This window comes from Manacus vitellinus, unplaced genomic scaffold (genome assembly GCF_001715985.3).
Source record: "Manacus vitellinus isolate BGI_N305 unplaced genomic scaffold, ASM171598v3 scaffold_43_pilon, whole genome shotgun sequence".
In the NCBI taxonomy this organism is placed as follows: domain Eukaryota; kingdom Metazoa; phylum Chordata; class Aves; order Passeriformes; family Pipridae; genus Manacus; species Manacus vitellinus.
Window position 1 is genome coordinate 155,730 of NW_021940560.1, and position 17,164 is coordinate 172,893.

At 39.7% G+C, this 17,164-nt stretch overlaps 1 protein-coding gene across 9 annotated transcripts in view; it reads left to right on the forward strand.

Moving 5' to 3' along the window:
* The window catches only part of BAZ2B (bromodomain adjacent to zinc finger domain 2B), an 86,129-nt gene extending 71,509 nt beyond the window's left edge, over positions 1 to 14,620 (forward strand). For 4 of the 9 annotated variants that reach the window (XM_018078861.1, XM_018078863.1, XM_018078864.1 and 1 more), the window contains 12 exons: positions 1,483 to 1,545; positions 2,731 to 2,875; positions 4,304 to 4,965; positions 5,474 to 5,750; positions 5,925 to 6,080; positions 6,503 to 6,663; positions 7,564 to 7,874; positions 8,260 to 8,395; positions 10,022 to 10,168; positions 10,880 to 11,139; positions 11,800 to 11,943; positions 13,148 to 14,620. In XM_018078861.1, the coding sequence (XP_017934350.1) occupies positions 1,483 to 1,545; positions 2,731 to 2,875; positions 4,304 to 4,965; positions 5,474 to 5,750; positions 5,925 to 6,080; positions 6,503 to 6,663; positions 7,564 to 7,874; positions 8,260 to 8,395; positions 10,022 to 10,168; positions 10,880 to 11,139; positions 11,800 to 11,943; positions 13,148 to 13,301 (2,616 nt within the window). In that variant the 3' untranslated portion in view covers positions 13,302 to 14,620. The remainder of the gene's footprint in view (positions 1 to 1,482; positions 1,546 to 2,730; positions 2,876 to 4,303; positions 4,966 to 5,473; positions 5,751 to 5,924; positions 6,081 to 6,502; positions 6,664 to 7,563; positions 7,875 to 8,259; positions 8,396 to 10,021; positions 10,169 to 10,879; positions 11,140 to 11,799; positions 11,944 to 13,147) is intronic. The other 5 variants (XM_018078866.1, XM_018078867.1, XM_018078868.1 and 2 more) reach the window with 3 other exon arrangements.
* Positions 14,621 to 17,164: the final 2,544 nt, after the last annotated feature.

A 17,164-nucleotide genomic window follows, 5' to 3' on the forward strand; every position in this document is an offset into this window, starting at 1 on the left:
TTAGTTTCAATTATTTTGTTAACTAATAAATAGAAGTGTCAAGTTACATTTAACATTCTCTATTATAAAGCCTGACTCTGACCTTGCTGTGTATTTTTTTTGCAAATCCAGGGTAGTCACTGCTTGGCTGTGTTTGATCACAGGATGATAAATTTTGCTGGTCAGTATCAGATGCAATACAGGAAGGATCACTGAAATGGTTTTAGCTTGTTGAGCTGATTTTTAATAGAAATGCCCAGGCTTCCCCTGTATGGAACCTGATACAAGACACAAACAATACCAAATACTGTATTTTAGTGCACAGGGTGTTGCACCGTTTACCTGAAAACGATCCGTTTGTGCAAGGTTCAAAGTAAATTTTTTAAGACTGCTTGAACAATGCATGAATCCAACATATTAACTCAGATCTTTGCAAATGCCCTTTATTAGAAACCCAGCTAATTTCGAGAGTAGGAACAGCCCTTTATGCTGTTGTTCTCGATTTATTTCAAGTACTGGAATGTGTGTGAATTAAGGAGAATACCTTAGAGGAATAGCATAAGGTTCTTACAAATAATTCAGAATTAAAAGTAAGTCTTATTTAGATTTCTGATCTCAAATCCCTCCCTTAATCCTTTTCCCTCTTGTACAATCTCCTGTTTTGGTGCACTGGGCTATTCATAGGCAAAATTCCTGTAACTCTGTAGAGAAATTAATTTTCTGATCTAGCAGAAGTTTCATTGCATTTGTGCTCTCTGTGGTATTTCAGGAGGCTTCATTCTGGTACACTTTTACAGAACCAAGAAATACAAGTCCTGTATCTTAGGGTGTGGATGATTTTGGTTGTATTCTTTTGGAAACTTACTGTTATCAAGAAAGACTTTCTTGAACTAAATTGAAACTCTCTTTATGGAAAAGACTCCCATTTTTAAACTGTCAAGAAGAAGGCAACTATAGACTTAATCATGGGTGCATTCCTCTTCAAAAATCAGCAGGGTTGGTACTGTAACTTTTATAGCAGTTGTAATTTAAAGTGACTCTACAGTTTCATGTAGACATTGAAATAAAATGCAAATGTGGACTTACTAAACACTTCTTAATAAGACTTTAAGAGATCCATTATTTTATGCATGAAAACCTCTTAAAGTTAATTTATCAAAAAAGCTTCATAGAAACTAAGATTAAATTTTATAGTGTTGAGTGTTCATGCACAAACTGCATTATTTCTTCCAGTAAAAGAATGTTTTCAGCAAACATTTGGTCATGAGCCTTCTCCTTCCTACGCATCTAGGATGTTTGGAAAAGATTAAAGGTGTATCCTTTTTTCAGTTAGGAAAATACTAGTCAAATACATTGAACAAGCACACAATTTGAACTTTATTTTTTCCTTAGTATTTGCCTCTCATTTTCTGTTACATCTTTTTACTGTAATAATGGTAAGACATAGTAGTATGCTTGTATTATGAAATAAATTTGGCGTGACAGTATATTTGGTGATTATAGGATGATGGGGACCAGACAGCAAGTGTTGAAGAACTAGAGAAGCAGATTGAAAAACTGACAAAGGTGAGAGATCATTTGTTTTTGTTATACTAGAAATTTGATCACTGGATGTCATGAGTTAAAATGCTTACCATCATTTTCAATGCTCCAAATTAATACAAATTGAAAGGATCAGCTTTTGTTTTGTGAAAATATGAACGATGCTACTGTTCAGACACCAGAATTGCAAGTTTAGTCTGGTGGCAGGAAGTGGATGTCACTCAAAAGACAGTTAATAATAATAGTTGTTAATATATTTGCATTTCTGAAAATAAAAAGTAATGTTATTTTTATCCAGACCTAATTGATTTACTTCCGTCTGTTGATCCTTGCAACGACAAATTTTGTGTACGAGAAGCAGTGCTTCTATTGTACAATGGATTGTGGTTCTCATGCCTTCCTTTCCATGACTGATTTCTGGAGCTTCAAGCCCGAGACAGAGATGTCTGGGCTTGACATTTTGAAAGAAGCAGCAATGGAACAGGAAGAGAAGTGTAAATGAGAACAGTACAGTGCTGTAGATAGGGTACTCATGGCACACGTTTTTATTCTTTGTATTAGAAAATTTGTCATTTAAGACTTTGTGTTTTGGTTTCTCTCATGTTCCAAATCACAATAGATTAGTTGTCCAGAATTCCACCTGACTTCCAGCAGTGCCAATTTAGTAGAGCAAGAATTGAATAAATAAACTGAAGTTCTTGTTGGCCCCCCTCAGAGAACTGTGTTATGTTTGAAGAGTTTATTTTTGTGCCTTGTTGTTCTCATTCTTTCATAAACAGTTAAAATATCCCATTGGTTTCCCATCAGGAGCTGCACTATCAGGTATCTTCAGGGCTCTGTTCACCATTTGCTGATGCTGTATATTTGATAGGATCTCAGCTGTTCTTGTGCAACGAAATCTTTGTTCCACTGCTTTTTGAGAGTCAGAGATAAAAAGACAAGATCTATCATCACAGTGTGTTTCTAGGCTGAACGAGGAAGTGATTTAATTGATTTTTTAAAGGGAGCTCTGCAAATAAAGTCATAAAGGCAGCAGTTGTGAGTGGAGTATCAGGTAACACAGAGACACCCCCCTGCTCCGAATCTCTGAGAGAGCCTCCTCGTGTGACCCTTGAACTTCTGTTCAGTCTGGTAGCCAGGAGATGTTGTCTGTTACAATGAGGTTCCCCACCCCCACTGAATTATAATGCTTTCTTTTTTTTAAAACAGCAACAAAGCCAGTACAGAAAGAAGTTATTTGAAGCTTCGCACTGTTTGCGTTCGATGATGTTCGGTCAGGACCGTTACAGGCGCCGGTACTGGATCCTGCCCCAGTGTGGGGGAATTTTTGTGGAAGGCATGGAAAGTGGTGAAGGTAAGAGCCATAAAGGAGCGATGGCACACAAAGGTACACCAGACCAAGACATGCTGCCCGTCTCAGAGGCGCTGGTTCTGTCTTCACCCTCAACCAGATGCTCAACAGGCTGCTGTCAATAGACCTCTCCACTCATGTGGTTGTCTCTGATGTCTCTTTCTGGTGATGAAAGATCAGTTAATACCTTTCAAAATAAGGATTGTTATTTTGGAAGTTTTCAGTTTTTGTACTTCTACATATTTTGCTTTTTCATATTTACCTGCTTGTGGTGTTTTTTGACTCTTTCTGAACTATTTCATGTTCCCCTATGGCAGTGAACTCTACGTGTGAAAACTAGGATGACTGTAGAATGCAGAAAATTGCTTTCATCTTCAGTTGTTAGATTTTCTGCAAGTACACAGACACTTTTGTGCTTGAAGATATAATAGGTGTCTGCAAAAATGGGAAAATCATTTTCTCGCAGTGAAATGTGGATGTGCTGGTCACAAACCAGAAGCAGGACCTTTGTGTATTTGCGACTGCAGTATCTGATGAACATAAATTAATAAATTGGAATGTTGGATTTTTGCTGACAGTTTTCCATCACATTTTGGACTTTTTAAGACTTTGTCCAAGTTGGCAGTCAGTATAAGAGTAGAAGAGAAATGGTTAAGAAAGACTAGGAGTGCAAAGAAAAATGTTTTTCTTTTCATGAAAGGTAGATCTTCAGATCTTTTGTACCTCCTATGTTTGAGGAAACCTAGTTTTGCAATCAGCTTCTGCTTGTCGTACTTTAAGTTGCTTAGATGTTACATTGTCTGCTTAGCTGTGTGGAGAGTTCCAGTAGTCATGTTGGGTGGCTCTCAAAAGAGTATTAAACTTTCCAGAATGCTGACGTTATTTTACAGTCAGAATTGTTAATGATTTTTATTGAAAGAGGTAAAATATTTAATATTGTGTTTCAGTATTTGGGGAATATTTGATTTCACAACAGGAATTTTGGTTCTCCACTTCATAGTTGGCTGTGAGTTTAATGAATTATCTTTCTTGCAAAAATAAGCTTAAGGCTGCAGACACTATACCCTCTTGATAATAGAGGAGCTTTTTGATAAAGCACACAGAGTCTTGCAGGAAGAAAGCTAGCAAAAAATGGTTCTTTTCAAAGACTTGGCCCTGGTAAACTGCTTCAGATGGGTGAATCCTGTAGTACGTTATCTACAGTGGGGTTATTTCTCCTCCAGGTGTTTAGCAGGGTTTAAATCTGTATGCCTGGAAACTTGTTTCCCTCTGTGAAGTGAGAAGTGATTTCATTAACAACAGCAACAACAACGAAGACATTGGGATCTAGCATGTGTTGAGCCAAAAGTGAAGTAATTTATTTAACTGTGATGATTGAAATTATTTAATTAGTTATCTATTATATTTAATCTGTTTCTTGTACAATTTTAGGTCTAGAAGAAATTGCTAAAGAAAAAGAGAAGTTAAAAAAGGAAGAAAGTATGCATATCAAAGAAGAATTTGAAACAGAAGAAAAATTACATTGTTTAGCTGCAACTCACTGTGAGCAAAAGGAAGATCTGAAAGAAAAGGACAGCACTAATTTGTTTTTACAAAAACCTGGGTCATTTTCAAAATTAAGCAAACTGTTAGAAGTAGCAAAAATGCCACCTGAATCTGACGTTATGTCCCCAAAACCTAATGGCAGTGCAGCAAATGGCTGCACATTGTCTTACCCGAGCAATTCCAAACCCTCTCTCTGCAGTCTGCAGCCCAGTGTGTCACAGAGCTCCATGGAGAAGTCTGACTCTACTAATCTTTTCAGTCCTAATGCAAGTGGGACAGGGAAGTTTTACAGTTCTGCACTGATTCCCAGCGATCAGTTGCTGAAGACTCTGACTGAGAAGAGCAGGCAGTGGTTCAGCCTGTTACCGCGGGTGCCCTGCGACGACACCTCGGTGACCCAGGTGGACACGGCAGCCCCTGCAGCCCCCCTGACCCCTCAGTCACATCCACCATCCAAGTCCCCATCCCCTGTGCCATCGCCTCTCCTGGGCTCCACCTCTGCACAGAGTCCCATGGGATTAAGTCCTTTTGCACTGTCGCCACTGCAGGTAAACAAACTCACTTTGGAATAGTTTGAATTTGCAGTGCTTATTTGGGCAGGATTTCTGTTTAGACAAATAATTTCACAGATGTGCAATCATTATGTCTTCATTTATTTTTTTTCTGTTTCTAAATGTTGGTAACTAACTACAGAAGTTGTATAATACTAGATTAAGATGTGTAAAATTAGGTTAGTCAATGTATGACATTTTGTACATGTATTTAGGTGATTTGATTTGTCTTTTAGGTTGTTGGCCACTGATATTAAATGGAAAGCAAGTAAATAAAAATTAGTTTTTAGAAGTGTGACACACCACACCCTACCTTTATAAGCTGTTATTTTGTTAGCATTAACAGGGCCCTAATAGAAAGCATTTACACGCCAGTGTTACGTTAGTTTTTCTGGAACCAATCGAAGTACTGAGTAAAGACCTCCTTTATATTTTGATTATTGTTTGACAAATAGCATCATAATTCAAGTTTCTTGGCGATAATAATGGTATTTGTGCTCTGTAGCAGATGAAGACTGGACTACCTATAATGGGTCTTCAGTTTTGTGGATGGCCTACAGGCGTTCTTACTTCAAATGTCCCATTTCCATCTCCTTTACCTGCTCTTGGATCAGGGTTGGGATTATCAGAAGTGAATGGTAACTCGTTCTTGGCATCTAGTGTTCCTGCAAGTAAAAGTGAATCACCAGCAGTACAAACTGAAAAAATTGCTTCTACCCCTTCTACAGCAGCTGAAGTAGCCAAGCCAGTAGATTATCCTAACCCGAAACCTATACCTGAAGGTAAGTCTAATACAAAAATAAGATGGAACTATGTGAAGGATAATTTCTACAATGCCACTATGATGTTAAAATTTATTTTCTTTTTAATAATTTTCCTATTGATTTTCTAATCTGATTGTGTGTGATCACATAAAAAAATGCCTGCAAAGTGTTTGTATGCTTATCTTGATTTAGAAATGCAGTATGGGTGGTGGAGGATTACTGATCCAGAGGACCTAAAATCTTTGCTTAAAGTGCTGCATCTCAGGGGAATAAGAGAAAAGGCCTTACAAAAGCAAATACAGAAACACATGGATTATATCACTCTGGCCTGCATCAAAAACAAGGATGGTATGTAGCTGATATTTATATTACAGATGGTATTGGGGCATCAGACAACTGCTTAGAGCTCTCTGAGATGTGTTTAGAACAGAGTGGCTGAGAAAAAAGGTAAAGGTCTCCTTGTCTGTAGTTGCATTTTCACCAGCCTTGGATTGGAGAAATACCATTGCATATAAATTGCTCTAGTGAGCTCTTTCCATCTCGGTAACACTCTAGCTCAGCCTTGCCTTTCCTTCCCTTCTAGCCTTTAAATTGCAAGTTTGAAAGTGTACAGAATTTATTGTCCAGACTAGGTATTTTAAGAATAGTACACTTCTACAACAGTTCTTCAACAAACACAATTTGACTTGAGTGACGGGTAAATCAGCTTGGATTTACCAGAGAAGTTATAATGCTAATTAAAATAATAAAAATGTGATTCTCAAATACAGTTGCAATTATTGATACCAATGAAAATGAAGATAACCAGGTAACTCGGGATGTTGTGGAAAACTGGTCAGTAGAAGAACAAGCAATGGAGATGGATCTTACTATTCTTCAGCAGGTGGAAGACCTAGAGAGGAGAGTTGCATCAGCTAGTTTACAAGTTAAGGTAAAACCAACTTTTAGTAAAATGTCTCTTTAAAATAAGTGGTAAGAATTTAAAGCAGGTAACAGTCCTTTTGCTGGTGGTAAGTGCCTTCTTACTCCATCCTAATTGCCTGCAAATAAAACAAATACGCTGCAGCAGTATCATGGAAATTTGTGTTTGAAACATTTTACTGCCGTTCAGTCTTCAACTGAAGGTGCTCAGAATGGCGTTTCCTGGAGTGTTGTCCCGCAGTGCAGTTCTCTGCATGTTTTGTTAACCTCCTGTAAATGCACAGATTGTATTGCACACACTGCTTAACTCTCAGGGGGTTTGTCACAGTTTTGCCTGGTCTGTGTGACTGTTGCTGTTCATACTTTCAGAAAAGCCTACAAGTACATCATAATACTCTGCTCGAGTGTTGCAGAGTCATGGAGAACATGTGAGTGTTGTGAGTGTGACAGAGTTAAGAATTCTCTGGAATTTGGAATTTTTCCAAGGTGGGGGTAAGGTTATCAAGTTGCATACGTTTGGTTATAGTACAGATGCAGTGTTTGGAATCTAGTTTGGGTGTGAGGTGGATGTTATTTCTGTGTGACCAGTGTATACATTGTTTCATGAGCCTGCTGGACAGGTAGACCTGATCTGGTGTTTCCACCAATAGAACAGGATACTTCACAAGGGGGTAAGAATGTTGTGTAAATAAAGGTCCCTTCAGAAAGTCTGGTAATGCTTGTATTTTTTTGATTAATTATTTTAGTTCTCTGGATATTTTGGAAACTGTCTCTACAGATGGATACAAGTAACCAAGATCTACTGGAAACAGCGCTTCAGTTACTTAGTTTGATTCCATAGGACAGTTCCTCTGTTTACACACTGAGTTAACGGCACCCAATAAATGCACAAACCTTTCTATTGACATAGGGTTGGCTGTGTCCTGAACCTGCATCAGAGAGAGACGACTTGGTATATCGTGACCATAAGTCAATTACTAGATTGCACAAGAAGCACGATGGGGATTGTGCTGGAGGCGGAGAAGGCAGTGCCAGCTCTGTAGAGCGGAGGAGTGACAACCCTCTAGATATAGCTGTAACCAGGCTGGCTGACTTGGAGCGGAACATAGAGAGAAGGTATCTGAAGAGCCCCTTAAGTACCACCATTCAGATCAAACTGGATAATGTGGGCACAGTTACTGTCCCTGCTCCTGCACCATCCATTAGTGGTGATGGTGACGGGTAGGTCATTGAGATTAACTTGAAAAATTATTGTGCTTCTTTGCTAATTGGAGCCTATTTTCTTATTGCCTGTTATCTATGTACTTTCTTGTATGTCTGTGATCCATATGGATCATGTTATTCTGCATGGTGCTTTGTAAAGATTTTTTTTGTTACGTTTGTTGATAATCTTGCAAAGTTATCTTATATTTAACTGATTGTGACTAAGCTTTGAGGCACGTAGCCACAGTCTGTGCACTACATGAAATTTAGTTGCTTAAACCTTATACTTATTGGCTGTGTACGTTTTGTCATTGCTTGGCTTTCAGTGTGATAATGATTGTTCCACGTTTCAAATAAGCAAACACGCATGTGACCTACTTAATTTCTCTGTATCTCAATGCAGAACTGAAGAGGATATTGCTCCAGGGCTGAGAGTGTGGAGAAGGGCATTGTCAGAGGCACGCAGTGCTGCACAGGTAGCTCTGTGCATTCAGCAGTTACAGAAATCAATAGCATGGGAAAAATCTATCATGAAAGTTGTAAGTATCTAAACTGCTTTCACTGTTATCCTATTTTCCCATTTTAGACACTTTTAGTTGCCATGGGGAGTAATGCATTTGTTATTATTTCACGTGAAACCTCACACAGTTAAACCGTACACTGGGCATAGATGAATAAGCCTAATGGAAAAGATTGTCCCTTGCTTGCCAAATTCAGCATCCTGAACTTGCTAAGGTAAAAAGCCCTTGTAACTGATTACTTTAAGATGGTAATTATTCTCTGATGATGACATCTGCGTAAAAGAGAGTCATTTCTGGCTCCATCTGATGGAAGGTACTCTGTCTGATGGAGTGTTTCTGATCTAATCCATGACACAAACTTTATGGAGGTTCAACATCACATACCCCAGTTAAGGACTTCATTTTTCAGAAAGCTGAGATGCTCCCAGCGTGTGGCTCCTTTGCACGCACAGTTCTCACCATGGAACATACAAATTGGCCACACAATTGGTGTGTGAGCAGGCAGGCCAAAGTACCTGTTTCCTTGTACACTTAGCATGTCAGTCTGTGATAACTACATGTACAGAAAAAGCATGCAGAGAGAGGGCCTGTGTCAAAATTTGCATGGTCCACTGAACCTCAAAGTTCTGAAAACAAAACTGTTACTACAGAAATATGTGGTCAAGTGTGGCCAGTGCTGTACAGTGAGTGCCAAAAGCTCACATTTGTGATCTCCTTCCTATTTTTGTAATTTCTGCCAGTCCTATACAGATTCTAATTACACCTGGACAATTAAAGGATGATTGAAATAAAAACTGTAATGTAAGGCTGTATCCTTTAGTTTATATAACTATAAGTTTAGAGTTGTATCTTCAGTGCAAAAAGCTTATGAATTTGGTAGGAGCACCTGAAAAGGCATTTGAACGTTTCAAGATGCAGTAATTTATTATCCAGAAAGAAAAGTATCATTCTCAATTTGATTGAAATATTCTCTGCATTTAATTACACAGTAAACATAAGTATTTGGTGAAAACATTTGGAGTTCTTTCAAGTTCCTGAAACAAATTTCTAGGTATAGGGGAGTAGCAAAATCACACAGTGTAAGTAAAAAAATTGACAATCCTGTAGATATTCTTAAGTTAGTGTGAATTTTAGGAAGTGATGGGATCATTTGTTTTGCCTTACTGAATTCGTTCACAGCAGCCTTTGGATAAGATCGTTACTGATAATTATTTGGAAATATTATTGTAAAATATAAATCTTCTTTATTAAGTAGCAACTTACATATACAGTGTGGGCATAAATGAAGAGAAGAGTTCTGAGATCATATGTGTGGGCCAGAGGGTTTTGATAGGTCTAAGATACCTTTACTTATCACAGACATTAATGAATTACAAAAAGGGCTCATGCTTCTGTGTGCTGTAGGAAACCTGTCTTTTAATGAATTGCTTTTCCAATGTGTTCCCAAATGTAGCCTTTAGATCAGTTCCTCACATACTGCATATATTCCTTTTCAGATGCAATCATCAGTAGATTCTGACTGGGGTAAAATGAAAGGAATTTTGAGAGTGAATTTTTGTGTTTGGAGGAGAAGGGTAATTTAGGTACCATTCCTGTGTTTCAAAGTTTAAAAATGGAATTAAAACCATTTTTCATGAATTACAGTACTGCCAAATCTGTCGAAAGGGAGATAATGAGGAACTGCTGCTCCTGTGTGATGGCTGTGATAAAGGCTGTCACACCTACTGCCACAGACCCAAGATCAGCACCATCCCAGATGGGGACTGGTTCTGCCCTGCCTGCATAGCAAAGGTAACACTCCCTGGCAGGGGGAAGGGACCTGAGCTGAGTGACCTGTTTATACATGGAACAGTTACAGGTGCTTTTATCAATAGAAATAATGGTCTGTGTGTTTTGTGTGGGGCTACCATTAAATGATGAGATTAACAGTTTTATATAACTTGGATTTTAGTGGCAGTAAAGGCTACAGTTTTATTTGTTCTAAACTGTGGGGGTTTTAATGTAAGTAGGTACAGAATTTTCATGCTGATTCAATAGCGTAGTTTTTAATCTGACTTTTAGAATTTATTCAGTATTTATCTTGCAAATTTCATCATTGTTGACAGACCAACGTCTTAGAATCTGTTTTAAAAGAAAAATCAGAGAAAAAACCTCAGTAAATATATATTTTTTTAATTTTATGTGTTTATATCAGTCTTTTAGGAATAGACATGTGTTCGTCCAAAGTGGTGCCAGCCCTGTTTGTTAGGAGGTACTGTTTTACTAATCCAAATGTCAGGGGCTTTTATATATTGTCACAAGTTGAGAACCTAAATCACTAGTAACAGGAATTTCTGCAGCCTTATTTACCTTCAGAGAAGAGCACAAAGTGAATAATCTCTAATATTAAATATTTCATTTGTTTTGGTGCTTTTGCTTCTGATCTTTGTTTCTGTCTATCAATGATAACAGAGGTTTCTGTACTTTCTTGGTTATTACTTATTTAAGTTCTCTCTATTGTAGGCAAGTGGTCAAACTCTAAAGATAAAAAAGCTTCAAATCAAAGGGAAAAAAAGTAATGAACAAAAGAGAAGCAGGAAATTAGCAGGAGAAACAGAGGATGAAGATTCTGCAACTACAAGCGCCTCCTTAAAAAAAGGAAAAACAGACCCTAAAAAAAGAAAAATGGATGAAAATGTTTCTGTAAGCCAGTTAAAGCAAGAAAATTGCACTGCTGTTAAGAAACCTAAGAGAGATGACTCCAAGGACCTGGCTGTATGCAGGTAAAGTTTCAAATTCTAAACTCAGGGGTGTAAGCCTTGTTGAAACAAGTAATGTCTGATTCTTTTTATCCCTGTTCTGGGGAACAAGAACATTGTTCTTTGTCATATTTATATAGACATATATACACATAATGCTTCTTCCAAGAATGGGACACATGAACCCCAGTGGCAGTGGTACTGACAGCTTTCCCAAGTGTAGCCAAGAGGGTTATCCACTGTGTCCAAAGGGCTTTGCTTTATGGAGGAGGAAGATACAAGAATCATCTTCTGTGATACCATTGCTGGTCAGTCAAAAGCAGTGTAGTTTAGCCTTGTCACAGTTTTGGAAAGTCAGTATTAGCACCTTTTTTGCTGGTTTGTGAATGGTTTACATTGATGATCAGAGCTGCAGAGCCATATTTTTCTTTTGGAATGCTGACCATTAAAATTTCTTCTTAACATAGGTTGTCTGGAGAGAACTTAATGTTATTTTAATTACTCAGTTAAGATGTCTGTCTTTATATATATTGTTCTGAGCCTTTCACAGGGCACAGAATAAAGTGCTTTCCTTTTATAAAGTGAATAGTTTGGCAGTGCATGATGAATTTATAGAACAATGGAAAACCTCTGTAAATGTATGAACAGCTTAAAAATATTGGTTTTAAACCTTATTTTATTCAGCATGATTCTCTCAGAATTGGAAACTCATGAAGATGCCTGGCCTTTCTTACTTCCTGTAAACTTGAAACTTGTTCCTGGTTATAAGAAAGTTATTAAAAAACCTATGGACTTTTCCACCATTAGAGACAAGCTAAGTAGTGGACAGTAAGTAAACCTACTGTAAATTTTACTTTACATTTTAAAAATAATATTAAAATACAGTACATTTTTTTAAAATTAGCTAAACTGTATTGATCTGCCTGCTCTGACACCTCTGTGGTTACTTCTGCAGTAACAATAAAAATTCTTAATTATATGCTTTTATCTTTGCCATAACCAAGTGAAATACCATGTTAGGTGGGAGAACCTGTGGAACTGGCTGAAAAACAGTAAAACTGCCAGGTCAAATGCACCAAAACGATCAACAGGAAAAACTTTTCCTCCTCACCTTTTTTTTCATGGAGACATCTTAGTGTTATTACATGTCAGAGAGAACCATCTGTGTGGGCTTTAAGAGTGGAGTCCCTGTAAATGATGTAGATGTGGAGTGACTTGGCAGCTCTGTTGTGGCCACACTCCAGTAATGGTGGTTAATCATTTTATAGTCCTAGAATTAGACAGCACAACTTCTAAAAAAGAGCAAGACAGTGTATTACTCTGACCCCTTCCCTCCTTGTCATAACCCTGTGCTTCTAGGACTCCCCAGCACCAAGGCACATTTTGTCATCTGTGAAGACTGAGCCTCTTCAGGCTTTTTCTCCCATGAATATGAGATTTAAATGCTCTATATGTGCTCCTTGGTGTCGGTAGACTTGTAACTTTTATTCTTTTTTTTTTTAATAATTTGTGTGAATATTGGAGCATTCTTTGGGCTGTGTATGTTTGGGGTAATAAAAAGAATAGCAAAGACAATGTTCATGTTTATCTGGGCAGCCTTTTTTTGTGGCCATTTGTTCCTCTTGTAGGTAAATGCAGCTCTACTCATCACTTACTTTGAAAGGACCCTGAGCCCAAGAATAGATACATAAATGGAAAATAGCCATAGCATTTTAACTAGAAAGCTGTTGAAGGGAAAGGAGAATTAGTTTTTAAACAAGTTTGTTTTCCAGTACAGGCATGAAATTCTACCTTACAAAGCTTTTGAGGACAATAACAAATACAGTGATGAGAGAGTATTTCCTTGCACTGACATTCATTTTCCTGTAAATATTTAAATCAGAATTTAAAAATTAAAAGTATAATTAGCATTATTAGCAAACATTCATTGAATTTTCACTGATGTTAAGAAAGTTCTTTCTCATGTAGTTGAAGTGTTTTTCCCCTTTGATTCTCCATGTTCCAGAAATCATTCACCTTTTTCTTCTTCCAGGTACCCTAATCTTGAAGCATTTTCACTGGATGTCAGGCTTGTTTTTGACAACTGTGAAACTTTCAATGAAGACGATTCTGACATAGGCAGGGCTGGCCACAACATGAGGAAATATTTTGAAAAAAAATGGACAGAGATTTTCAAAGTGAGCTGAAGCTACCAGAACTCTTTTCTTTTCTTTTTTCTTTCTTTTTTTTTTTCCATCTAATAATGACTGAAGAGACCAGCAATGTGAACTGTATTTACATGAAAGTGCAAGGCACATGTGTAACTAATGACTGGGTTTTTTCCTTTAAAATATCACAGAATTGTGATACTAGTTTTAAAGGCTTCACTCCTACAGCAACCATGGCCCCTTGGTTATTGGTTTGTGTGTTTTAACGAACTAATTTAGGTAGAACAGGGAAGCACACCCAAAGAATTTCAAAGAAAGGGGTGTTATAGTGCAATAGCAATTTATCAAAACGCACTGAATATTCAACCACCAGAGCTCTACTTGGGGAAATGGTTCTCTTTTCCCTTTCAATAAATATCTATTTTTCATTTTTTTACTTTGTAGTTTATTTTTTAGTGAATGTATTTAATTTTATGAATTATTTATGATTATACAGCATTCAGAATCTTCGTTTTCTGTGAAAAGGAAGAATTAGAAAATTGCTTTAAATGTTGAAAATACAACAAGGAATGTTTTAAAATATAAAACAAAGCCAAGTAAAACTGTTTACACTGATGTGCTGTGAAAGCACTAAAAATTAAACTTTACTGTAGAGTTACAAGTACATTTATATATATGTTGCTGCATCACTTGAGTAGTTAAATTGTATTTCAAGACAGTGAAGAAAAATTGAGACATGTATATACTGTTCATTATTGTTTATATTAAGTCTTGTTTTAAATATGTATGATGTGTACATATTGTTTGCAGACATTATTGTTTATGCCTTAGGAGGATGGTAGCATTTTATTTTAGTCTTAAGGTAATTATAGCTCTATGGCTTGTACAGTAATTATCCTCTACCAACACTGTGGAGTCTCCTTAATCTTGGTAGTGCCTGCCTTTGAAACAGGGTGTAGGGGATATTAGTTTTCCATTTTTCTATTTTGTTATATAATTTCAAGCCACCACGGCCTCAAATTCAAGTATAATCATTTGTACCCATGTGGAAGAAAATTGTGACAATTTCCTACGCACACAGTATTTTTTCATAGAAACATTTCCCTCCATTTGCCTTGCCACAGAATAACGGAAAAAGACATTTGTAACCACTGTGTTTTATCTACTGTGTGTTGTGGTGGCCTGTTGGGGCAGATAGATCAGAATTTTTTTTTGTACTAATGTAAGAGTACTTGAAGTTTTATTTAAAAGAAATGTTGTGGAAAGGTAGCATTCTTTTTCTTTTCCTTTTTTAGGAGTGTTATTTTTCACTAGTATGTGTGGCACGGATACAATAAAAGACTGTTTTGCAAACCAGATTTTCTTGGCAATTTTAATACTTCAGCTCCTGTGTATATAGGTGTTTTGTTTTGTTTTTTAATATCTTGGGAGTCTTGCATTTAGTCAGTTCTTACAGTGCATCTCATTCTCCTGGTGGTTCCAAAGAAGCGATTGCCTTTGCCAGCAGTCAGAGAGCAGGTCCCACCTGTAAATGTCTGTCATTAACTGAGGGAGGCCTCGGGGTGTCCCCAGGGCTGGGGTGGCAGTGCCCTTACGGTGGGAGTCGCGTGTCATGGAAACCCACGCCATGGATAATGTGTCTGAAAACCACTGTCCATGGGAAGTTTTGTCCCTTTTTTGGCCTGTAGAGGGCATTAGTCATAATCCTTGCTCTGACTGAAGAAAACCAGAAGAATTACAAAGGGATATTGTGGAACACCAGTACTTATAGCTCTCTCATAAAGCACTGTTGGGTGTTTTTTGCTTTTAAACTAGGCCTGCCACGTTTGAGCCTTGGAGCCTTGGTTTATATGCACCCTTGCTATTATAGTTCTTGTCTCTACTAAGAAAGAACAGTCAGTACCTATTTTTTTAATGAAATGTTTGTTTCCGTTGCCCTCCCCAGAATATCTTGTTCGATGATATTTTTCTTTTCTAAAGTCTTGTTAAAATAATCCATTATTACGTAGAATAAAAAATTCATATCTGGGTGTCAGGCAGTTTTGCATTCTAATATGAACTCCCCCAGACTGCTCCACACCTTTTCTTTTCATGACCTTTCTGAAGACTTCAGTAAAAAGGTTTGCTGACATGTACCAGAGGTGTGAAGATTAATCAGTGTTGTGAATGTGTGATGGTAAGCTTGCTTAGATAAATCCGAAAACTAATTCTTTGATGAAAAACAGTCTCGGATTCTGTACTGGACAATGCTTTGTCTGCCCTACTAGATCTGTTAGTTTTTTGAAATGTCAGAGCCAGGTTACCAGCGACACTACATACATACTTGGAATTTTCCAGCTCGTATCCTAATTCAGCTCAACAGCTGGGAAGCTGAAGGCAGTAACAGCTACTACGGTGATGCCGGTGAGACAGGTTTCAGCCAGTGAATCACACGGTGTGCAGTCAACTAACGTGCCGTAAAACAGAACGCGAGATGGTACAGACTGAACACGGGAGGGAGATTATTACACAGCAGGGAATGCTTCCTGGGCACAGGGTGACTCCGAGGAAGTGACTGTGTCTTCCTCGAAAAAAAAGTAGGTGTGGTGATAAACCGTTTATTTTGCATGAGTTGCTGAGCGTGTATCTGGATGTGCAGCGGCGATGGTGTGAATTTCTGACAGGTGCTGGGGAAGCTGTTTGTTCAACTCCCTTCGCGCCGGGACGGGCGGCGGGTGCCGGTGCAGGGCGGAGCCGGCGGGGGCCCGGCTTTCTGAGGTTCGGCAGCGGCCGGAGCCCCGGCCCGCCGCCATCTCCTCACAGGTGCCGGCAGGGGCCCGCGTCGCGCGAGCCACAGCGCTGACGGGGCTGTGCGGCCCTGGGAGCCGCGGAAGGGCCGAAACCTGCGCCACCGCGCCCGCGCCGCCTCACGGCCGACGCTGTGGCGGCGGGGCAGAGCGACTAACGCAGCGCCGGCTCCCCCGCGGCTGGCGCGCCGTGGTGCGGCCCCGGGCGGGGTGGGCTGGCCCGGGCTGCGCCACGTCGGAGGGCGGGGGGAGCGCGCGTGCGCAGCGTCCCGGCAGTGGCGGGCGGCGAGGCAGGAGCCCGCGGGTGGTGGCGGGGGAGCCGGGAGCGGGCGGGTCCCTTCAGGCCGGCGGAGCCGCCGGGGGCCCTCAGCGCCGGCCTGGGGAGCCCTCAGCCGCCGGCCGGGAGCCGCCGGGGTCCCTCAGCGCCGGCCGGGAGCCGCCGGGTCCCTCAGCGCCGCCGGGAGCGCGCCGGGGTCCCAGCGCCGGGGCGGCGTGCCCCGCCGGGTGCCGGCGAGGTGGTGTTCACGCGCCACTGGAGCTCGGGGTGACCCCGCCGCCCTCCCGAGAGCGGTGGGCTGTGTGGGGTGGGCTGTGGGCCATAGTAACAGGGAAGGGGCTGTAAGCCGTATCGGGCATTGCTGTCGCTTTTCATGTGGGCAGCTGCTGGGGGTAATCGCCAGAGGAGGTGATGCCGTGGTGCTGAACATTTCTCTGGTGACGAACGCTCCCGGTGCTCCTCGCTCCCTCAGCCAGTTTATTGATACTGAAACATCTCGTTCCTAGGTTTGCTTTCCTGCAGTGAGCTCCTGAAAGTCTCTTAACAGTGAGATTAAGGTCGCTTTTTCAGCCTCATCTTTCTAGATGTCAAGCTTTGTCTGACTCTGCAGTTTCTCATAATTGAAGAAAGTATGTTCATTTTCTTTCTACAGATCAGACATGTTATTGACACTACATCTCCCTAATGGTTTTAAAGAGAATAGTAGTAAAACTCTGAAAATCCTGAAGCTACAACAGGGAGTATGCAATGATTTAGTCTTTAACTAAACTGGCCTGCCATACACTGCCTGAGGAGAACAGGGATTTTGCCCTTATATGTACCTTTGTGTCTGTATGTCT